Source organism: Lagenorhynchus albirostris, chromosome 3 (assembly GCF_949774975.1).
Source record: "Lagenorhynchus albirostris chromosome 3, mLagAlb1.1, whole genome shotgun sequence".
Classification (NCBI taxonomy): Eukaryota; Metazoa; Chordata; class Mammalia; order Artiodactyla; family Delphinidae; genus Lagenorhynchus; species Lagenorhynchus albirostris.
In genome coordinates this window covers 12,052,699-12,077,928 of record NC_083097.1, presented here as the reverse complement: position 1 = coordinate 12,077,928, position 25,230 = coordinate 12,052,699, and the positions used below count along the sequence as shown (strand labels likewise).

Here is a 25,230-nt window from a genome sequence, read left to right as displayed (position 1 = left end):
GGTGTGGGCAGGCACCCCTCCCCTGGCCAAGGGGACTGTAGGAAGCGGGCTGGGCTGGAGGGACCTTCTGAAAACACTGTCACCCCGAGAAAGTGAGAGGACACGACACCGCTATCCTGTACGCCACAGTAGAGGGGCCGGCGCTGGGAGCTGCGGCACACACCCGGCACCCCAAGGGGATGGCCAGGCCCAGCCAGGAGCCTACCCAGCCCTGATACCACTGTGCGGCTGGAACTCCCTATACTTTGCAATTCCCTGTGTTGTGAGACAAGAACTCAACAACCCCTGATGTCTAAACCTGAGAGTCAGGCTTTCTGTTACTTGCTGCCAAAGCACCCTAAGTGGAATCCTCAAGTGATGATGAGGAGGGACAGGAGGGGATAAAGGACAGCAGTTGCCACTTGCGAGTCCCTACAGCGTACCAGGCCCTGTGCAGCAGCTAATATGAATGACCGCATTACACCATGCAACGGCCGCTCAAGTCCGTACTTTTCTCTCCACTTTACAAATGAGGAAAGTAAGGGACAAGGAGGTGGAACAGCGTGCCTGAGGTTGCACAGCGGGCTGGGCGCAGCCATGGACTTCAGGGCCCCAGCGTCCTCCTGGGCTCTGCCGTGTGAACACAGGGCTCCGGGCCGGGGGCAGGGGGTCCCAGGCACTGACCTTCTCTGCCTTCTGGTGGAAGACGGACGACATGTCCAGCAGAGTGCTGCGCTCATCCAGGGCGGCCGCGAATGCCTTCCACTCCTGCTCCAGCTGGCTGGCAATCTGCTTGATCTGCTGGGAGGCGTAGTGGCCCGACTCCACCAGGCGGCTGGCCACCGACATGATGCGGTTTATGTTCACGTACACGTTCTGCAAAGGGGGCAGAAAGCGGGGCTGGTCAGGCGAAGGCGCACAGGCTGTCTTTCCAAGAAATGCGGAGAGCGCTCGCTGAAAAGTTACATTTTAACAACAGACTCAGCTGGGGGGTAATAGGACATGTGTTTTGCTATTTGGATTTCCATAAACCATAGGTACTGGTCTCAGTTTCTATTTTTAAAACTGCAAAATTACAGGGCTTCCCTGGTGGCGCAGTGGTTGAGAGTCCGCCTGCCGATGCAGGGGACACGGGTTCGTGCCCCGGTCCGGGAAGATCCCACGTGCCGCGGAGCGGCTGGGCCCGTGAGCCATGGCCGCTGAGCCTGCGCGTCTGGAGCCTGTGCTCCACAACGGGAGAGGCCACAACAGTGAGAGGCCCGCGCACCGCAAAAAAAAACAAAAACAAAAACAAAACTGCGAAATTACAGATCAACTAGCTGGGAGGGATACTGGTAGGCACAAAGCAGTCACACACACAGGTGGGTGCACACAAACGCACTATGACTCGCTTCTTGGCCTCAAATCCTGAAAAGGGTCCAGGTGGCAAGCAGTTACCCAGAACTGCAGGAACCCACCGCTGCAGTTTGTAACTAGAAGCCAGAAACGACAAACTATGTACTTAGCAACCAGAGGCTATTTTGTGTGAAAACAAGCTCTCCTTTCTATATAAGCCCAAGTCATCTTTCTGGCGCCAACAGAAAATCTGTAAATGGATTCACATTCACCAAGGAATATGAACTGGGGTGCGAACAGAACAGTGCTGTGTTCAAACTTTAAATCACACTTTTCTACTGTGTTGCAATCTCTGTCTTCAAGTCCACTAGCCTGCCGCAAAATAAGGGTGCAAAAAAGCATTTTTCTTGCAAGAGGAGTTCTCACTGTGGTATTTCCCCTCCCACCTTCAATCTTCTTTAAGCGTCACATTGCAGCGAAGGCAGAGTGAGGAATGCACACCTTCAACAAATCCCAGGCTGCTGCTCTCCATGTATGTATTACTTATTATTTTTCGTGACGCATCACAACACTGCACCTTGCAATGGGTCTCCCCAAACCGTAGACTCACCTCTGGCTCCTATGATTCTTGTCCCTAAATCAAATCTAATTATCCAACCTACCCAAACTCCTCTACAGTCTTCCTCCTTCCTGCCATAGTCCTCCAGGCCAATCTCCCACTGGCTCACACCTGGACCCCTACATGAGCCTTGTCACTGTCACCTAGTCTCCAGCCCACCCAAGTAAGCGTCCTAGAGAATGCACTTGTCGTTCTGTCTCTGTACCTTCACTTACTCATTCCTTTCCTCCACTTCTGACCTAAACCTAAACTAGGTGGCGTCGCCTTTATCTGGGTTTAGAAAGCCAGACGCCAGTCTCAGAGGTACTTCTCTGGGCTGCAGGCTCAAATCAGCTACCACACATCCGGGTGTCTGCAGCGGCAGGGAGGGGGTACTTTGTGAGGCTGTGACATCCAGTCAAGGCCACAATCCCTGGGGAACGGGCCTCACTGCCTCATGTGGCATTAACGCTCTAACTAGCATCCTCTAGGTCAAGAGCAGTGTCTGCCCTTCTCATATGCATTCTCCCTCTCCGGTGACAGGTGGCCACATTCACTAAGTTCTGCTTTCTCTGTATGCTCAAAGAGGAAAATCTACCCAAAAGGTCTGTCGGGAAGAGCATCGGCAGATGCCCTCTGTCAGCATCCGGAGAAGAGCTGTCCATTTGGATGGCTCCATTGTGGGTCCCCCTTGACGCTGTTTCAGGGTTCTGGATTACTTTCATCCCCTCAAACAGACTGTGCTCCGCAAATAGAGTACTGCTCTATGCCTTATGCCTCGTCCATACCTCTGTCACTTACTGCAGGAGGAAGGAACCACGTGGCACACAGCCCTAATGAGTGTGTACACAAGCACGGCAACGTACAAACGTACAACTCCCTACGTTAGAAGCACCTCCACCTAGACTCTCACCATCATAGACTTTAAAAATACCTGTGGGGCTTCCCTGGTGGCACAGTGGTTGAGAGTCTGCCTGCCGATGCAGGGGACACGGGTTCGTGCCCCGGTCCAGGAAGATCCCACATGCTGCGGAGCGGCTGGGCCTGTGAGCCATGGCCGCTGGGCCTGCGCGTCCGGAGCCTATGCTCCGCAACGGGAGAGGCCACAGCAGTAAGAGGCCCACGTACCGCAAAAAAAAACAAAAAAAAAAAACCTGTGACAGGAGAATGAGCACGATTGTTGCTGTCCCTTAAAATGCTTTCTTAAAAGATTATCAACTTTGCTTACTGATATCTAGCACTTTCATTTTCTTTGTCAAAAAATGTTGAAAACACTGTAGATAGCACAAGAAAGGGCTGAAGGTTAACAGGCCCCGGTTCTGCATAAATAAATGTCCTAGACAGATACTGAGGACTCAGGGAGGTGTTCGGAATCAGGGGCTGGTAGGCTTTTGGAAAGCGCTCCCAGGAGCTGTCACCACGCCGTGCACAGGGTTACCACATCCTTTTTCAATTAAAATTTTTACTTAGAGAAGTGATAAAAATGTATCATAGAAAAACAGAAAATATACTTAAACCTAAAAAAAGTCACCCATACTTTTAAGAGTTTCTTACTTACTATAATATACTAAAAATACCGACAGTATTCTTAATTAGATGATAACATCACTGATAATAACTACCATTTATCAAGTACTTACTTTGTGTTCAGCACTTTGCTTAGTGTCTTACACATACAGAGTAAGTAAAATAATGTAACACCGTGTTAGGCAGAGATTATCCCCACTTTAGAGATTAGGAAACCGAGGCTCAAAGAGATTAAACAGACTGCCCAAGGTCATGCGGTAAACAAGAGTCAGAATTTAAAACCTCTACATTCATAACACACCCCCACCTGTCTTCCACACATGCTTCCTCTTCTGCCGATTCCTAAATGTGTCACAGTAATGCTGGGGGAGGGAGAGGACCCTTTCTGGTCATTTCTAGTTTTTACAAAATATATTTTAACATTTCTAGTTTTTAAAGTATGTGATATGGTCGGCTGAATGTGCCTTTCACCATTACTAGAAGTTTCAGAATATTCTGAAAAATTGATAGGAATTTTTTTAGGAACAAATTCTTCTAAGAGGCTTCCCCCAAAGGCCCACATTTGCGTTCTCTTCACCTCTCCCCAGGCTGAATCACTTAACCCCAAAATTCTCTTACCTCAAACTCAAGAACAGTATCAAACTTCTGGGACAGTGTCTATTACAAACATTTTATCGCTGAATCTTATCTTTGAAACTACCTAAAGTGGAGAACTTTGTGGACTGAACTTTAATTAAATGGCATCTTACTGAACTAATTTAAACGAAGATCCCGTCTGCACATCGTTTCAATGCTCTTTAACGCACGTTACAAGGCTAAGAGGGTGAATTCTCATAATTCTGGCTCAAAGTCCACACCAAAACTCTGTCTCTAAGGTGAAAATTTCTAGAATAACTCTCTAGAGAAGTAACCATATACCCTACAGAACAACATACAGCTCTACTGCAGTTATATTAACTCCAAAAATGTAATAAGACCGTTATTTAAAATTCACTGTTGGGTTTCTTTTGGGGTGTTTGTTTGCACTGTAGTCTCGCAGCTGTCCAATCACAAGAGGCCCAGGGCATCAAAGGGAGCCAGAGGATTCCAGGCACGGCTGGCGTCCAGACCCGACTCCCTGCGTTCACCTTGGGAGGAGTGCTCCCGTTTGAGGAGAGCTGAAGGATGCCCTCCAGGTGAACAGCAGGCTGGCTGATTCCTTCAGCGTGAAGGGCAGGCGGCCAGCAAACTGACACTGGGCTGGTCCCGGAGGCTCACTCGGCCTCTGAAAAGCTCTTCTGGGTCCCCGCGGGCTCCCAGGACGTACAGCGCAGGAGCCAGACTCAAAACCGTGCACGTGGCACTGGCCAAGTAATTGGTTCGAGTTTCACTGGTTTGTCTGTTTGCTTGTTTTCGCTTTTGTTTGCTTAAAACTTAAAACGAGCTAAGTAAACACTGCTCCCACAGAGAACTTCCCGCCCCTGGAGGTCAGCTGCTGCCGCTGAGCTGTCAGAAGCCCCTGCATGGGCTCCCCGCAGTGTGCTGGGAATGATCTGTGTAAATAACCTCCCGTTTTATACTTTCACAGGATACCTCTGTTCCCACAGGATCTTACCATGCAGTTCATGGCAAAGTGGTTGTGCTGTGTCTGAAGCTCCATTGCATGAGGATGGCTGGTCCCAATCTCAGTGTAGCTGTTCAGAAACAGGCCCTTGTTGTGCGTGATCCAGTCAAACATCTACCGGAATGAAGAAAGACAACCTGGAATCACTCCAGAAAAAGAAATGACTGACGCGGCTCCCAGCACGGGACCGAACCAAGAAAGAGTGGCGTCTTTCCTCTGACAACCTCTCAGGCGCCAGGGCCCAGAAGATTCTCGACTTCTAACCAGTCAGCAGCTCTGAACTTGCAGGAGCTACAAGAAAATCTTATCTAGTGTGTTCCTTTGACAGATGAGGGACTAAGGAGCAGATAAGTAAAGAGAGGTATTCAAATCCCCCAGGCTAATTAAAACTCTAATCTTCTGACTCTCAACCCAGTCTCTCTTCTATACTGAACTACATAATTAGGCACACTGCTCTGCAAAAAAAAGACCCGTTAGGTGAAGTTACAAACTTACAGGTTTCTGGATGGGCTTTGCTTTGACCACAGATTACTGACAGCAATTCCAATGACTAAAAGGTTATGCTCTTTAGTGCAAGAATAAAAAAATTTTAAAAATCCCTGTGCAAATGCAAACAATAAAATTTACCGTAAAAATAAAAAGAAATGGGGAAAACCTTAACAATGACGTCTCTCTTAAGATTCTATACAGATGCTACCTGGAGAAGGATGTTAATTTCATTGTTCCCAGGAAAACATTTAAGGAAAAAGAAATGATTATCAATTAGCACTGCTTCTGTGATGTGAATGTGACTTCCAGGGACAGTCACCTGTTTGTCTAGTAATTGAAAGGAAGATTTTCTAGTTATCTTTGACAAGGCACTACAGTTGAACCTTGAACAACACGGGTCTGAACTGCACAGGTCTACTCATATGCAGATATTTTTCAACAAATGAGTACCTATATTTTCATTTTACACATCTTTAAATTAACTAAGTGTGGGGGAGAGTTGTGTTCAACTAGAGATCACAATATATGGAATCAAAAGAACTAGAGTTGGAGGCCTGATTCTACCCAAACTGTTTCAGCTTGCTGTCCTCGGGTGAGTCATTTATCAATTCCTTTGTCTTGGAGGCAGAGAGAGCAGTCTGGATTTTCCACTGCAGGAAGCGTCAGCATCCCTACCCCCGTGCTGTTCAAGGGTCAGCTGTACTTTACCCATAAAGAGAGGTTAAAAGCTTACCAAATAATATTACTGGAAAATAGTGGTGGATTGTCACCTTTCAAAAGGTTCTTTTATAGCAAAGATTTTTAATGTTTTCTAACTTTACAAAAAATTTTCCTGTCCATGAAAAAAAATTCAGTGAGCTCAAATTAAGAGGGATCAATTCACTCATGTTCACGGCTTGCAACGTATTCCTCTAAATAAGTGTCCTGCTTTCACGTTGCTGAGACAGACAAGAGCTCACTTTGGCCAGTTGGTCTGACTCGAGCACAATACGGAAACATGAAACCGTAAGTAATTATTGTCTCTATTTCCCAGAAGCTATTATTTTTAATTCATTACTCGCCTTTTATTGTAAAAACATACTCAACAGTAGATCTGAAGGGTGTTTTCTCACTGGCTTTTATGAGTGGAAGAACAGTTATTAGAAAAATACTCCTTTCAATAATATATCCTACAAAGTTTTCACTCTTTTAATTGAAAATATTCTCGTCTATCTTACAGGCATTCTAAACCAAACTATTAGTAATTAGCAACTCTAAGTTTCTAGAAGAGCTCTGCGTTGCACAGTGAGTAGCAGTAGAAAGCAGACTGAGGGGAGATCTCTGAACCGACACTGCTGGTCTCCCACCGATGCCGTGCGAGTAGCTTACCCTTCCCCAGCCCTTTCATTCTGCCCTTCCTCCTGACCAAACCAGCCTCGGCTACCGAGACCCAAGGATCCAGGAAGCCTCCCTCCGTGGCGCATTTTAGCGTCCCTCCCCCGTCTTTTACCTTCTCAGCATCCTGTTCAAACAGCCTCAGCTGAAAGCACTGGTCCAGCTTTAGCTTCCTCACATGCCACATTTGATGCAGGTGCTGCCGCGTTGAGTGCAGCCTGTCCAGCATGGCGGACACCTTGGGTAAGAGGCTCTGCAGGTCTGCGTTGCCTGACCCCGAGTTCTTTTTGGGAAAGCTGTCACTGCTCTGAATCCTCTGCAGCAGCTTCTGTCCCTCTAAATCCAAGTCCTCTATGGGGGCCTTAATCACCTTCTTCTTCAGCTGGGAATGTTCCTCGATCATATTCCGAGCCCCCTCCAAATCCTGAGGCAACTCCTTCTTAGCTAGGATGTCCTGAAGCTCCTCCAGCCGAGACAGCATGTGGGTGGCATTGCTAATGTAGTCTTCAAAAGCAACTCGGATTTCAATCCATTCTTCATGGTTGTATTCCAGGCAGCCGTCAAATTCGGGCGTTAGCTGAGAAGGGTCAACTACTTTGGTAAGGCCTTCTAAAGAGACCATATTTGTCTTAAGGGGAAAAAAAATCATGTATGAGAAGATGAACCAATCTTATACGGTCTTATCATAATGCAGTTTGCAACGCTTAATCACAGATCAAACTTAAAGCAAGTAATCCATTTATAGAAAACGTTACATACCTTGTTCTGGCCCCATAAAAACAAATGTAAATGAAAGAGGCATTAGTACAGTCAGTGAACGACAAATCCATTAGAGCAACACATATATGTTAGCTGCAATACCCCAAATTATAGAATCATATGAATTTCAGGACAGCTAAAGATATTAGATTTCTTTCCAAGAATGCGGAAATTAACCCACTATCTTAGGCACATTAGAATATGAATGGCTTCTTTAAAATGTAGAAAATACACAAGGGTTAGCAAGAAAGCTGGCAGAAGCTCTTCTCACAAAGTTGGAGAGAGAGGGAATGCTTCATTCACTGCAATAACCGGCAGCGATTCTGAGCAGTACAAGTGTTGTATTCAATACATCATCGACTACATTCCAATCTAACAAAGTTTTAGTCAATTACAACCTGAGCAAGAAATCTTCATCTCATCCTATCAGAAGATGACGCAGAGTTAATATTAGTATTATGCCTCAAGGAAAACATAACTGGGGGTGAGGTGGGGTAAATATGAAGACAAAGGGAGAGGGAAAAGATGTGTGGCCTAGAACCAAAAGACAAAACAGAGAAAGGCTCGTTTAGCCCCACCTCTGTCACCTCCAGCCTTAGAGAAACCTAGAACTGTATCTCTATGCTGTTTGACATAAGAAATGGCAAAAGGCAGCAGAGCGAGAAAGAGGGGCGGCTCCTCGGCCAGCACTTTTGCCTGAAGCGTGACTGTCGGTTCATCCCTGTCTCGTCTGCCCAGACTTTAATAATGTCCATGGAGACAATCACTTCACAGACAGAAGCTCGTGATAATGTACAGACAAGTTCAATAGAAAAGCCAGTGCAGGAAACTTTTAAAGGCCCAGAGGGAAAGATCACAATTAGACAAGCAAAAACCTGCATATATTATACCACCACATCATTATTTCTGCTTAAAACGTGTATCATTAAATACAACACACTTTACATTCTGCGTCAAGAGAATAACTAATATAATATCCAACAAACTGTCCTCCAAAATCACTTCTTCTTGTGTGTGAAGATAAAGGCTTACTGGTTTCACCTTTCATCTAAACCTCTTGGGTGCAGTTTCAAATTCAAATTAAAACTAAATTCAGATTTCAGGTTGAAAATCAATACCATGGACTGAGAAATTTTAAAATGCAAGTAATGTACCCATGAAAAGACATTGAAAAGTGTGTGTAACATGTAACATAAAGCTTAAGAATTAATATTGTGTGGTATGTTTAATACTATTATTGTTGTTAACCTTGAAATACGTGAATACATTCACTGAAACCTAATGTTTGGGCAAAGTGGCTAGAGGAAGCGATCTATTCAACTAAAAATTATTATAATTTATTGTTAGAAAATACTTAAATTTTATTACAGAATATGGCATGAATCAAGTTTCCAGCTGGCCAGAATACTTTCCCCCCATAATCATCTGATGAGACCAGCTGCATCAAAGCCTTGTCAGAACCCTGGTAGCTTACTTAAAGAGGGCAGTTTCCAGGAGAAAGGAGAGTAAGCCAGCGGGTTGAGGTCTGTTTTACACACTATCTGAAAGACAACGACCTTGGGTGCTAACTGAATCCAGAGCCCCACATAGGTTTTCAAGGAACCTCTCCCTTTTCATAAACGAGAGACCTGACGTGTGAAATACACGGCACACCATCCTCTCCAGGACACGATGAAAAGTCAGTCTCTCCCACACATTTTCCTCAGGAAATGTGAAGTTGAGCATTTCTCCCTAACATTCCCTTATTTCCAAGGCTGAGGTAACGATGATGACTCTGAAGCCACCTAAAGCCACTTGCACTGAACAGTAAAGCTATTTTATCCCATGTAGTAAAAGGAAACAGGCTTCTAAGACACACGCCTTACACCCCAGTAGCCCCATTACCCAGAAACAAGAGGCCTGGAACCTAAACCCTCCATGGGCAAAACACCCACTGGGATAAGGCGAGAAACAAGCCTAACTGTGTTATTTTACACAATAACTAATTTTGCAAGTCATATGTACGTCAGATATGCAGTTCTTGTTGAATACGTGGTTTTTAAAAATCTATAACCAGCCTAAAATGATGACGGAAAAGCTTTTAATAAACCACACCTACTGGTTTAGTTGGTCTGGCTACACAGGGAAGTTACCTCAAATTCAAATTTAGAACTGCCAAAATTAGTCCTCTGTTTCTGCCAAAAGTTGTCTGGCTTGATTATCAGTGCAACGTGAATGCAGCAGGGGAAGGACTCTTGTAATATCTTCAGCAGAGGCTTGATGGAGTCCCACTTGGACCCACGCATGTCCACGATCACCGTGAATCCTCGCTTGCAGACTTCTTCACTACAGAGAAAGAAAAGACAGGTTGAAACCACGCGACTCCCACCACTTTTTCTGGTCAGAGTCCTGCTGGGCAAGGCCGATTCTGCTTCCGTCATCCTGCTGCCTGTGGGGCACCTCCCTCCACCCACCGCCTGGCTGGCCAGCACGTGTGCCCAGGGAGCTGGCGGATGAGAGAGCATTACAGAAAGAGCTTAGGTCTCACCCGTGGTCCTCGCCCTCCCCGGTACCTTAACAGAGTAGACTGACTATCCACGCACAGGGTTCAACCTCAAAAACCTTCAAACTTTTTCTTTTGTGTCCACGGTTTTGCATCTTGCCTTCTCTTTAGGAGAAGAGCAATGACCGTCCTGCCCATCTCTCTGGTCTTTTGTGCGTTAACTGATCACACATGCTGTCTAGTAACTGTTAGGGCCGCTAAACAGCAGGGACAGGACCCCAGCAGCACACGCAGAGCAGTGAACAGCAGTCACACGGGACTCGGGTCACAGGAGCCGAAACCACCTGCGCTGGCGTGCTGGTGATAGCAGGAGCTTCTGAATGTCCCAGTTTATTCCCTTTAACTTGTCCCAGGCCCCTGAGCTACCTCAGAAGTTCTCAGGTGTGGTCCACCCGCCCCCGGGGATCCTTGGCACCCTTCTGGCGGGGTCTGTGGAGTAAAATCTAGTAATACTGAGGCTTGTCTATCCTTTTCAGCTGGTCGCGCCAATGGCGCACAGGCCACGGTGGACACCGCTGGCTCTGAGCACAAGTCAAGGTAGTGCTAGGAGTCACGTATGCTTCCTCTCCACGTTCTAGCTGTTAAAACAAAAGAGCCAGTTTGTCTTAAGAATGTCCTTGATGAAGAAATAAAAATTATTAACTTTATTAAATCTCAACCTCTGAGTACATGGGAAATATACAGAAAGCACATCTGCAGTAAAGAAAAAAAGTCAGAGTGTTCATAAACTTGGGTTAAAAATCCATGGTCTCCCTTCACACTACATACAAAAATAAACTCAAAATGGTTTAAAGACTTAAATGTAAAACATGACACCATAAAACTCCTAGAAGAGAACATAAGCAAAACATTTTCTGACATAAATTGTAGCAATATTTTCTTAGATCAATCTCCCAAGGCAAAAGAAACAAAAGCAAAACAGTGGTGGGATGAACTGGGAGATTGGGATTGATATACATACACTACTATGTATAAAACAGATAACTAGTGAGGATCTACTGTATAGCACAGGGAACTCAGTGCTCTGTGGTGACCTAAATGGGAAGGAAATCTGGGAGGGAGGAGATATAGGTATATTATACATATGGCTGATTCACTTTGCTGGACAGCAGAAACTAACACAACATTGTAAAGTAACTATACTCCAATAAAAAAAAATTTTTTTAAACCCTAAACAAATGGGACCTAATCCAACTTAAAAGCTTTTGCACAGCAAAGAAAACCGTCAAGCAACCGAAAAGACAACCTACAGAATGGGAGAAAAAACTTGCAAATGATGTGACTGACATGGGTTAACATTCAAAATATACAAACAGCTCATACCACTCAATATCAAAAAAAACAAACAACCGAATCAAAAAAAAAAAGGACAGAAGACCTAAATAGACATCTCTCCAAAGACGACATACAGCTGGCAACAGGCAGATGAAAGGATGCTCAACATCACTAATCATTAGAGAAATGCAAATCAAAACTACAATGAGGTATCACCTCACGCCGGTCAGAAGGGCCATCATCAAAAAGTCTACAAATAATAAATGCCTGAGAGGGTGTGGAGAAAAGGGAAACCTCCTACACTGTTGGTGGGAATGTAAACTGGTGCAGCCTCTATGGAGAACAGTATGGAGGTTCCTCTAAAAACTAAAAGTAGAACTACCATACGACCCAGCAATCCCACTCCTGGGCATATATCCAGTGAAAAATGAAAACTTTAATTAAAAAATATACATCTCCCCCAATGTTCCTAACAGCACAATTAACAACAGCCAACATGGAAACAACCTGAGTGACCATCAACAGACAAACTGGGTTAAGAAGATGTGGTACATACACACAATGGAATATTACTCAGCCATAAAAATGAAGGAATATTGCCATTTGCAGCAACAATGATGGACCTAGAGATCATCCTACTAAGTAAGTCAGATAAAGACAAACATTATATGATATCACTTATATGTGGAATCTAAAAATAATACAAATGAATCTATATACTAAACAGAAACAAACTCACAAACATAGAAAACAAATTTATGGTTACCAAAGGGAAGGGGATTGGGGGGAGGGATAAATGAGGAGTTTGGGATTAGCAGATACAAACTACTATACATAAAACAGATCAGCAACAAAGATTTACTAGCACAAGGAACTACATTCAATATCTTGTAATAATCAACAATGGAAAGTAATCTGAAAAAAATACACATAACTGAATAATTCTGCTGTACACCTGAAACTAACACAATATGGTAAAGCGACTGACGACACTTCAAAAATTTTTTAATAAAATATTTCTAAAAATAGGGCTTCCCTGGCGGCGCAGTGGTTGAGAGTCCGCCTGCCGATGCAGCGGACGCGGGTTCATGCCCCGGTCCGGGAAGATCCCACATGCCACGGAGCAGCTGGGCCCGTGAGCCATGGCCACTGAGCCTGCGCATCCGGAGCCTGTGCTCCGCAACGGGAGAGGCCACAACAGTGAGAAGCCCGCGTACCGCAAAAAAAAAAAAAAAAGAATCAAGTTCTAAAACTAAAGTGAGACCATTTTAGACGGGAAAAAAAAAATCCATACTCTCACCTAAATTTAAGTCGAAATAAAAACCAATTTCACACTCTCTCACATGAGCTTACTCCCCTACCTTCTCCCGTCCCCCGCCTCCATGCCCTCCCCACTCTCTCACACGCCATTCTTTTCCTTATCTTTTGATTCATACCAGTAGAGTAACGGACACTCCAAGTTCCTATGACAACTTCATCAGTATAAGAGGCATACTCCCAAAAACATTCCAAAAAAGTCCGTGGGGACAGAACCTGAGTTGATGGTGGCCCACAGTCCTAGGAACACAGTCCTGAAAGCCCTAAGGAGAAAACAGACTGATCCAACACACCGGCTTATCACTCCAGTGTGGAAAGCTGCAGGAGTGATTGGATTAACTCCTGTATGAATATGAACTGAAAAACAGTTAACAGGGCTCAACACTCCTCATGCTATCACTCCTCCTGTCTCAAGTAGGTCCTGGGCCACGATCCTGGGAGCATCTCGGGTCACCTTCACAAATCCTTAGAGGTAGCTGGGCACTCCCAGAAATGCTTCCTAAAATCCCCCAAGTCACTGAAATTAAGCATTCTGAACTTCCTGGGGTTCTAAAGGAGCTTGCCATCCTGCAAGATTCCATTCAGTAGAAACTTCTGGGCTCCACAGCGCCTTGGGGCTAGACCTGCCTGAGCAGGACGTCGGATGTCTGCTGCCCAGCTGGGACCTTCTGCTCCAGACTCTCATGTTCTGCTGCCATACACCAAAGACAGGAGGCTGTCAGGCAACAGGTTCTGCTGTTGTACGAGCTGCTGTTTGGTGCCTGCACTTTAAGCATCGGTCTTCCCCTATCAAGGTAAATTCTCTGGCAGCCTTTCTCCTCACATAGCTCTACACAGTGGTGTGTACATAAAACTACAAAGCCCCTCCACCTGACGGGGCTTAGAAGGAATCCTGAATAACTCCAGGCTTAACAAGAGGAACAAGCTGGAGAGAGACACAAGCAAAAGGTGCCCTGAGCTTACACCGCTTACAGAAGGATTAACCAGTCACCTGCCTCCGCCATCCAACTGTTCCCACCGTTTACTTCCAAGTAAAGCAAGCAGCACTCCAACTGGGCTGGGAGTGCACATCCTTCGCACCCATCTGTCTTTATCAAGTTAAAAGCCACGCGCTATTAAGAAAGCGGCGACTTGCAAACGTGACCACAGCCACAGCTCTATTTCTGAGCGTCTAATGAACAAGCACAGCTGCTGCTGAAGGGCTCCGTGCCATGCTCTTCCTTCAAGGCACTGCTCACTGCAAAGTGTGACTTGTTAACCAGGTATTTCAGCAGTTTTACCTAAGAGCCTCATTTTAGCTGTGAGATTTTTAAAAATGTAGATGAAACTAAGGTCCTTTTTCAATTCAGGTCTCTAAAAAAGAGAAACTCTCCTTTCTTCAGTTCCTAGATGAAGAAGGTACCTTTTTATATGAATGTTCATGAATGAATCAACTCAAAAGTTTCACATGATTTCATTGGTGACAAAAGAGAGTCAGAGTGCTTTATCCATTTAGTTGCTATAAATCATTCTAAAGAAGCCAAAACGTTCTAGAACATAATGAGTATAATTCAAAAGAGCAATAAACACCTAGAGGTGCACCAAGACTAACGTGATTATCATTTCTGTGCAGGAGTCCTCATCACACCACGAAGAAGTTCCGCTGTGACTTTTCTCCTACACATTTATGGGAAAGTTCCCTTGCAAATTAATCATATGAAAACCAATCTATTATTCTAATTGTTTGTTTGTTTGTTTTTTAAGGAAGGGAGAGGGGAGGGAAGGTGGCCCAAACAACAGTACTCAAAACTAGTCGCTATTCTCAGATCCCATTATGTTTTAACTCTGGGGGCCACATTTTAAGAGGCAAAGACAGGAGGCCACGCAGAAAAAAACCAGACAAGATGATCTGGTTCTAGAACACATGGCAAAAAGAAAAACAACTGAAGGGAAGTCAAAGAGCAAATACGAAAGATGGACATTACTGTACCACTTCTGAGACAGCTACCGTGAGGTCAGACACTGTGCTGGGCATGTGCATAAATAATCTTACTTATTAATACAGTGATCCGAGAAGTACAGATTACTATCACCTCTTGTAGATCAGAAAACCCATAAAATTAAGTAAACCAGGTCAGTCCGTCTGACTCTGACCCCCAAGCTTTCCCGGATGGCACACTTCTCCAAATCCGGGAATGTGTAGCCCTGTAACTGTCCGACTGAGGGGCAGCCAGAGGCTACCATCACATCGCAGAAAACATCAACAGTGGTGGACAGAGACAGGAGTCCCACAGGACATCCTCCCCCTGCCCCTCCCACTGCCCAGGACTGTGTATTTCACTCTGAAACTGTAACAACAAATTATAGACTCAAATAAAGAACAAGCCAACCCACAAGTCCCCAAAAATTCACACACCATTCATCTCCTGACATGATCACTGATCCCACTGTCTGGCTAAAACCAGAGCGCTCCCACCTCTGCAGGCTCCCTGAAGGCGGCACTAAGGCTCTCTGTCAGTCGCTGTAAGACCTGCGGTGGACCTGGAGAGGACTCTCTTTGTGACCACTTCTATTTGGACCACTGGGAAACCTTCCTCCACTATCATTTGGCAAACGCATCATTTACATCCAAATTAATCCCATCTCTCTCATTTGCTCATTAACCAAGAACAAGAAGCTGGCATTGCCTGTCACTTGAAATTGTAAATACAAAAGCAAAGCCAGGCAATGAAACGAACTGACTGTGCTCGGTGCTTGGAGGGTCACTCTACACACTGAGGAACTTATGAGAGAAATGAGAGAATATCTGGGATTTGCTATGTTTTCTTGGGGAAGTAGACAAGATCGGCAGAATCCAATAATCGTTGGAGCTGGATGATGGGCCCATGGGTGTTCGCTTCTCTCTAGTTTTGTTTACACTCACGATTCCCAGGACAAAGTTTTGTGTTTTTTTTTTTTTAAGTGGGTCATCCAGCTGATTCAAAATATACCTGAATCGATTTCTTTATGATACCAATGAAAGGAAAAGTAATTTTTTATATTTATAATCAATATGGATTTTAAAACCAGAAAGCAAGTTGCCAAAGTTATATACAGAATTCCAACGGTGTAAATGTTTTCTAAAAGATCACCTGGGTGAAATTCAACTTGTGTTTCATTGAACTATACACCAAGCATCATTTTGGATGGCAGGGATTTGTTTTTTCACGTCATTGTCTGTATCTGTTTCTTTTTCATCATTAGCACAGCACATGGCACATAGTAAGAGCTCAGTAAGTAGTCGCTGTAAACTACGTTGTTATTTATAAGTGACAGTGAGTAGTAAATAACTTCTAAAACTCTTTCCAACTCTGTGATTTCAACAGTTCAACAGTCCAAGAAAATATCAGAGTAAGAGGAAAGGGAAAACTTTTCCACGTATTTAAGCAGGGGCCCATTAGTATGTTGCTGATGATTGGATGTAACAGCTTTCCCACAAAGGATACCCTACAGAAAAACCCAAGAACCCCCTCTGAAGCTCAGACCATCGACACCAAAGCTGACCTTCCTCAGCCACAGTGAGGACGGATTGCCAGAGGACAGTGCTGTTTCCCTGGCTGGTGTCAACCCAAAGAGGTCGGGGGAGAGTCACCAGCCCTGCTCCGTGGGCGATCTGTTACACTCACCTCAAACTTTAGAATCCACTACGCTGCTGTTGACCATCTTTTATGCTTTCCCGGCATAACATGTTCCTTACGGCTACTCGTTAGTCTATATTATGACCGAGTGTCCTTTTTCATGCGCTCGTTTAGTCTCCTAGGAAATCCCTCTTCACTGGCGCACATCAGCCATGCCCTGCTTTAGCACACCCCCTTCTGGGGTGAGAGTACCTCTTCCCCACAGGGGGTCCCGCTCCGACCCCCGGCACACAGCCACCTCTTATGCCAGGCCTGGCTGTATGCTTGGATCATATCAGAGCAGTACTCTGTTTTCCAAAAATTAATCTTAACCATTAAATGGAGATGTTAATGTGGGAGGCGGGGGAGGGTTTCCTCTGCCAGCTGTCAGCTCGCTCTGTAGGTAAAACCTCAGTAATATGTTTCTAGAGCAGAAGCAAAGATGCTAGACTCCGCAGGTATACACACTGGCCCACTGCTGTTAACCGCTCCTCACGTCAGGGCTCTCCAGAAAATAAAGCCTTGCCTATTCCTCGTGTTCCTCGGCGTCTACGCCGAAAATCCCCCTGGCTATCACTAGTGGGTCGCAGATTGAATCAGAGCTCCCAAACTCCATGTCCCGGGACATGAGCTGGTAGGGATTCTGAATGCCCTGCAAAGTTCACGCTACAAATCAACCGAATACTTCCCAGGAACTGAAGCGCAGCACAGAGCCAGAAAGTTCCTCTCGGAAACCACACTCCACTGGTGAGCCTCCGGCCCGCCGGGTCTCCGTTATCAGGATCATCTCTGCTTTACCTCCGCCTTGGGCACCACAACCTAAGGTCCCCGCCCGGTGGCCAAGCCACCCCCATCGCCACCACACAAGCCTGCTCACTCAGAACACTGCCCTTCTCAGCCCCGCACCGAGGAGGGTCACAAAAGGAAAATAAGGAGAAGGACCATGATCTTCACTTGACAGCACTTTGATCAGAACCCAGGCTCCTGTGGGCTGTTTTCTGGGGAGTGTGTGCAGCGCTGCACCTCTGGGACAGGGACCAGCCACGACCACGCGGGACTCACCTGGGGATACAGGCCAGGTAGGAAATGAGCCTCCGGAGGTCCTCCTGCCGTATCCTGTCATGATTGCTGCGGGCCGGGAAGGTTAGGATGGGACCCCCACGCTTATCTCTGCCACCTGGAAACAAACATGTGGAAGAGGCTCAGACAGAAACAAGAGGAAACAGGACTCTATGGGCCACTGGGCGCACAGCATCGCAGCCTGCCCACCCACTCTCGCGAAGCTGTGCCCCCAGCCCTCCTGGCCCGGCAGGACCCCATGAAAGGCCGGCATCCCTGGCTCCCCTGAGACAGGTGGCAATGCCATCCCTCCCAGGACGCCGGCGATGAAGTCTGAGTTTTGCACACCACATGGAAGGTATCACAGAAGGCTCTGGCTCTTTCTTCCAGTGTTTGTTCCCTCCTTTATTCAGTTTCATGTATACGTGCTTCCATCACCTTAAACTCCCACCTCCGGGGACTTCCCTGGTGGCACAGTGGATAAGACTCTGTGCTCCCAATGCAAGGGGCCCAGGTTTGATCCCTGGTCAGGGAACTAAATCCCACATTCATGCCACAAGCAAGGAGCTTGCCGGCCACAACTAAGGAGCCCACCGGCCACAACTAAGGAGCCCAAGTGCTGCAACTATGACCCGGTGCAACCAAATAAATAAATAAATATTTTTAAAAAAACCCACCTCCTCACGCCCTCTCTCTCTCCCTTTCTCTGTCTCCCTCTCTCTCGCTCCTCCACACTGTCCCCTCTCCTTCCCTCCCCATCACTCTCAGCTCTGTCTCTTTGCTACCAACCAAATTGGGCTTTAACTCATGAAAGGGAAAAGACAGAAATGTTCTTCAAACTCTGCACTGACGGCTACTTTATATAATCTGGGATCCAGGGCACCTTCCCCTCTCAAGGGCAGTACCTGACCCCTGTGGTCAAGCTTCCCCACTCTCTCACACAAAGCCACACACACACAAAAGCAAAAAAGAGAGAGAGAGGGAGAGATTGGCACACAAGAATTTTCAAATAGAACTAAATTAGCTTAAGAACTTTAGAAATATTACATTACACACTGAGCACAAATCTCACGTGACTGGCCTTTGACAGGAAGGCAGAAACGCTTCTCATGAACATGGATACAATCCTAAGGAGGTCTGCTGGGTATCACTGAACATTTCTGGTGAAACTACTCTATTTATTTTATTACTTCTATTAGGGTTTTCAGAAAAGAACACAGAGAAAGAAAATTTTGTTTTCCCAAGTGCATGCTTCATTTAGTTTTACAGCTCTGGTCATCTCTTTCTAGAAGTACAGCAATAAGATCTCAAAATTCAAGCCACAACATGAAACAATTATTTTCTCATCTTAATTATTTACCTTGTCAGCAGACGTAACTGAAAAAGCAAGCAAAAAGCAAGCAAGCAGGCAAGCAAACAAGAGAAAACCAAATTCTTTACTTTTAGAATGCCAAAAACATATTCAGCAGAAGACGCAGGCATTTTAAAAACACATTTTTACCAACATGGGTCTTTACCATGTCCTAGAATGATTAACAATTCCCCTCAACAGTAATAAAACTAAGTGCTGATTCTGAACACTTAAACTGACCCACATGTACTGTTAGGTTACGAAGCCCAGGAAGATGTTAAATTATTTATAAATCCAATAACCCAGGTATTAAATAGGAACAACACGACATCACAGCTGACACACGCTAGGTATGGCATCAAGGGCTTGACACACGCGCTCTGATCTGATCATCACAAGGATCCTGTTAGGAGACTTCCTCGCGCCGGCTTTATCATGAAAGATACTGAGGCTCAAAGAGCTTATATAAAGACAAAGGGACCATGCCAGCATGGCACAACTGGGCCCTTTGCCCTGATAAGAACTTGCATAATTTTTCAAACTACTGGCTTTACTTCTTTCTAAATAATAAAAATATCAGAAGGAATGAAAAGTACTATTAACAGTGAGAAGCAGTAAATTTTTTTTAATTTAGATTTCAAACAGTAATAGATTTGCCATTTTAATATACATCATTGGAGATCTACTTATTTGTCAATAGCCTATTACTCATTTAGAAAAATAAACCAGTGGACAATATTTTTCTATTGTACTTTTCAGAACCATTTTGTCTCATTACTCCTGTTTTAGCTGAAGAATTGTATTACATGTGGAGAGTAAAAAACTTAAACACTAAAAAAACAAAAAAGTGAGAAGCAGTATTATTGTAAATGGTAGAATGACATTATGAGGTAATCTTCTAAAATACCAGACAGTAATTTTAGGGAAAAATCATCGGCTCTAGTTTTTTTGGAATACCTCTTGTCCCCGAGATAAGACCAGTAACAAAGGCAGTATTTTTTATTTCCCAACATCTTTCATTCCTTTCAAAACAGAATCAATCTCCTTGATCAAAAATATAAGAGAGACCTTCAGGATGGCAGAGGAGTAAGACACGGAGATCACTTTCCTCCCCACAAATACATCAGAAATACATCTACATGTGGAATAGCTCCTACAGAACACCTACTGAATGCTGGCAGAAGACCTCAGACTTCCCAAAAGATATATACTTTCTTTTCCTTTTTCTCTTTTTGTGAGTGTGTATGTGTACGCTTCTTGGTGTGATTCTGTCTGCATAGCTTTGCTTTTACCATTTATCAAGGGTTCTGTCTGTCCATTTTTTTTCTTTTTACTTTTTAATAATTTTTAAATTTTTATCTTAAAATCTTTATTCTATTTTATTTTAGTTTTTCCTCCCTCCCTCCCTCCCTCTCTTTCTCTCTTTCTTTCTCCCTTTTCTTCTGAGCCCTGTGGTTGACAGGGTCTTGGTGCTCCAGCCGGGTGTCAAGCCTGAGTCTCTGAGGTGGGAGAGCCGAGTTCAGGACATTGGTCCACCAGAGACCTCCCAGCTCCACATAATATCAAATGGCAAAAGCTCTCCCAGAGATCTCCATCACAATGCCAAGACCCAGCTCCACTCAACAACCAGCAAGCTACAGTGCTGGACACCCTATGCCAAACAAATAGGAAGACAGGAAAACAAACCGACCCATTAGCAGAGAGGCTGCCTAAAATCATAATAAGGTCACAGACACCCCAAAACACATCAACAGACACGGTCCTGCTCACCAGAAAGACAAGATCCAGCCTCATCCACCAGAACACAGGCACTAGTCCCCTCCACCAGGAAACCTACACAGCCCACTGAACCAACCTCAGCCACTGGGGGCAGACACCAAAAACAACGGGAACTACGAACTGCAGCCTGCGAAAACCAGACCCCAAACACAGTAAGTTAAGCAACATGAGAAGACAGAGAAACACACAGCAGATGAAGCAGCAAGGTAAAAACCCAACAGACCAAATGAATGAGGAGGAAATAGGCAGTCTACCTGAAAAAGAATTCAGAGTAATGATAGTAAAGATGATCCAAAATCTTGGAAATAGAACGGAGAAAATACAAGAAACGTTTAACAAGGACCTAGAAGAACTAAAGAGCAAACAAACAATGATGAACAACACAATAAATGAAATTTAAAATTCTCTAGAAGGAATCAATAGCAGAATAACAGAAGAATGGATAAGTGACCTGGAAGATAAAATAGTGGAAATAAGTCCCACAGAGCAGAATATAGAAAAAAGAATGAGAAGAATTGAAGACAGTCTCAGAGACCTATGAGACAACACTAAACGCACCAACATTCGAATTATAGGGGTCCCAGAAGAAGAAGAGAAAAAGAAAGGGTCTGAGAAAGTATTTGAAGAGATTATAGTTGAAAACTTCCCTAACATGGGAAAGGAAATAGTCACCCAAGTCCAGGAAGCACAGAGAATCCCAAACAGGATAAACCCTAGGAAAAACACACGAAGTCACATATTAATCAAACTAACAAAAATTAAATACAAAGAAAAAATATTAAAAGCAGCAAGGGAAAAACAAAAAATAACATACAAAGGAATCCCCATAAGGTTATCAGCTGATTTATCAGCAGAAACTCAGCAGGCCGGAAGCGAGTGGCAGGATAAAGTGATGAAAGAGAAAAAGCTACAACCAAGATTACTCTACCCAGCAAGGATCTCATTCAGATTTGATGGAGAAATCAAAAGCTTTTCAGACAAGCAAAGCTAAGAGAATTCAGCACCACCAAACCAGCTTTACAACAAATGCTAAAGAAACTTCTCTTGGCGGGAAACACAAGAGAAGGAAAAGACCTACAATAACAAACCCAAAACAATTAAGAAAATGGTAATGGGAACATACATATCGATAATTACCTTAAATGTAAATGGATTAAATGCTCCAACCAAAAGACACAGACTGGCTGAATGGATACAAAAACAAGACACGTATATATGCTGCCTAAAAGAGACCCACTTCAGACCTAGGGACACATACAGACTGAAAGTTAGGGGATGGGAAAAGATATTCCATGCAAATGGAAATCAAAAGAAGGCTGGAGTGGCAATTCTCATATCAGAAAAAATAGATTTTAAAATAAGGACTATTAGAAGAGACAAAGAAGGACACTACATAATGATCAAGGGATCACTCCAAGAAGAAGATATAATTGTAAATATTTATGCACCCAACATAGGAGCACCTCAATACTAAGGCAAATGCTAACAGCCATAAAAGGGAATATCGACAGTAACACAATCATAGTATGGGACTTTTAACACCCACTTTCACCAATGGACAGATCATCCAAAATGAAAATATATAAGCAAACACAAGCTTTAAATGATACATTAAACATGATAGACTTAATCTGTATTTATAGGACATTCCATCTGAAAACAACAGAATACACACTTTCTTCTCAAGTGCTCATGGGAACATTCTCCAGGGTAGATCATAGCTTGGGTCACAAATCAAGCCTTGGTAAATTTAAGAAAATTGAAATCGTATCAAGTATCTTTTCCAACCACAACGCTATGAGACTAGATATCAATTACAGGGAAAAAATCTGTAAAAAACACAAACACATGGAGGCTAACACACTACTAAATAACCAAGAGATCACTGAAGAAATCAACGAGGAAATCAAAAAATACCTAGGAACAAATGACAATGAAAACACGATGACCCAAAACCTATGGGATGCAGCAAAAGCAGTTCTAAGAGGAAAGTTTTAGCAATACAATCCTACCTCAAGAAACAAGGAACATCTCAAATAAACAACCTAAGCTTACACCTAAAGCAATTAGAGAAAGAAGAAAAAACAAAACCCAAAGTTACCAGAAGGGAAGAAATCATAAAGATCAACGCAGAAATAAATGAAAAATAAATGAAGAAAACAACAGCAAAGATCAATAAATTTGAAAACTGGTTCTTTGAGAAGATACACAAAATTGATAAACCACTAACCAGACTCATGAAGAAAAAAAGGGAGGAGACTCACATCGACAGACGTAGAAATGAAAAAGGGGAAGTAACAACTGACACTGCAGAAATACAAAGGATCAGGAGAGATTACTTCAAGCAACTGTATGCCAATAAAATGAACAACCTGGAAGAAATGGACAAATTCTAAGAAAAGCACAACCTTCAGAGACTGAACCAGGAAGAAAATAGAAAATAAAAACAGACCAATCACAGGCACTGAAATTGAGACTGTGATTAAAAATCTTCCAACAAACAAAAGCCCAAGATCAGATGGATTCACAGGCAAATTCTATCAAACATTTAGAGAAGAGCTCTATCAAACATTTAGAGAAGCACTAACACCTATCCTTCTCAAACTCTTCCAAAATATAGCAGAGGAAGAAACACTCCCAAACTCATTCTATGATGCCACCATCACCCTGATACCAAAACCAGACAAAGATATCACAAAGAAAGAAAACTACAGGCCAATATCACTGATGAACGCAGATGCAAAAATCCTCAACAAAATACTAGCAAACCGAATCCAACAATACATTAAAAGGATCATACACCATGATCAAGTGGAATTTATCCCAGGGATGCAAGGATTCTTCAATATATGCAAATCAATGTGATAAACCATACTAACAAACTGAAGGAGAAACACCATATGATCATCTCAATAGATGTAGAAAAAGCTTTCAACAAAATTCAACACCCATTTATGATAAAAACCCTCCAGAAAGTAGGCATAGAAGGAACTTACCTCAACATAATAAAGGCCATATATGACAAACCCACAGCCAACACTGTTCTCAATGGTGAAAAACTGAAACCATTTCCTCTGAGACCCAGAACAAGACAAGGTTGTTCACTCTCACCACTATTATTCAACACAGTTTTGGAAGTTTTAGCCACAGCAATCAGAGAAGGAAAAGAAATAACAGGAATCCAAATCGCCAAATAAGAAGTAAAGCTGTCACTGTTTGCAGATGACATGATACTATACATAGAGAATCCTAAAGATGCTACCAGAAAACTACTAGAGCTAATCAATGAATCTGATAAAGTAGCAGGATACAAAATTAATGCACAGCAATCTCTTGCATTCCTATACACTAATGATGAAAAATCAGAAAGAGAAATTAAGGAAATACTCCCATTTACCACTGCAACAAAAAGAAAAAAATACATAGGAATAAACCTACCTAAGGAGACAAAAGACCTGTATTCAGAAAACTATAAGACACTGATGAAAGAAATTAAAGATGATACCAACAGATGGAGAGATATACCATGTTCTTGGATTGGAAGAATCAATATTGTGAAAATGACTATACTACGCAAAGCAATCTACAGATTCAGTGCAATCGCTATCAAACTACCAATGGCATTTTCCACAGAACTAGAACAAAAAATTTCACAATTTGTATGGAAACACAAAAGACCCCGAATAGCCAAAGGCATCTTGAGAAAGAAAAACAGACCTGGAGCAATCAGGCTCCCGGGCTTTAGACTATACTACAAAGCTACAGTAATCAAGACAGTATGGTACTGGCACAAAAACAGAAATATTGATCAATGGAACAGGATAGAAAGCCCAGAAATAAACCCATGCACATATGGCCAGCTTATCTTTGATAAAGGAGGCAAGAATATACAATGGAGAAAAGACAGCCTCTTCAATAAGTGGTGCTGGGAAAACTGGACAGCTACGTGTAAAAAAATGAAATTAGAACACTCCCTAACACCATACGCAAAAGTAAACTCAAACTGGATTAAAGACCTAAATGTAAGGCCAGACACTATCAAACTCTTAGAGGAAAACATAGGTAAAACACTCTATGACATAAATCACAGCAAGATCCTTTTTGAACCGCCTCCTAGAGAAATGGAAATAAAAATAAACAAATGGAACCTAATGAAACTTCAAAGCTTTTGCACAGCAAAGGAAACCATAAACAAGATGAAAAGACAACCCTCAGAATGGGAGAAAATATTAGCAAATGAAGCAACTGACAAAGGATTAATCTCCAAAATTTACAAGTAGCTCATGCAGCTCAATATCAAAAAAACAAACAACTCAATCCAAAAATGGGCAGAAAACCTAAATAGACATTTCTCCAAAGAAGATATACAGATTGCCATGAAAGGATGCTCAACATCACTAATCATTAGAGAAATGCAAATCAAAACTACAATGAGGTATCACCTCACACCAGTCAGAATGGCCATCATCAAAAATCTACAAACAATAAATGATGGAGAGGGTGTGAACAAAAGGGAACCCTCCTGCACTATTGGTGGGAATGTAAATTGATACAGCCACTATGGAGAACAGTATGGAGATTCCTTAAAAAACTAAAAATAGAACTACC

General features: G+C 43.5%; 1 protein-coding gene across 5 annotated transcripts in view; it reads right to left on the bottom strand.

Moving 5' to 3' along the window:
* Positions 1-25,230, bottom strand: part of TRIO (trio Rho guanine nucleotide exchange factor) — a 372,055-nt gene that overhangs the window by 206,500 nt on the left and 140,325 nt on the right. For 3 of the 5 annotated variants that reach the window (XM_060146876.1, XM_060146875.1, XM_060146877.1), the window contains exons 3-7: positions 17,496-17,610; positions 9,797-9,989; positions 7,021-7,533; positions 5,034-5,156; positions 664-855 (exon numbers count right to left, since the gene is read on the bottom strand). In XM_060146876.1, coding sequence (XP_060002859.1) covers positions 664-855; positions 5,034-5,156; positions 7,021-7,533; positions 9,797-9,989; positions 17,496-17,610 — 1,136 coding nt within the window. The remainder of the gene's footprint in view (positions 1-663; positions 856-5,033; positions 5,157-7,020; positions 7,534-9,796; positions 9,990-17,495; positions 17,611-25,230) is intronic. The other 2 variants (XM_060146878.1, XM_060146879.1) reach the window with 2 other exon arrangements.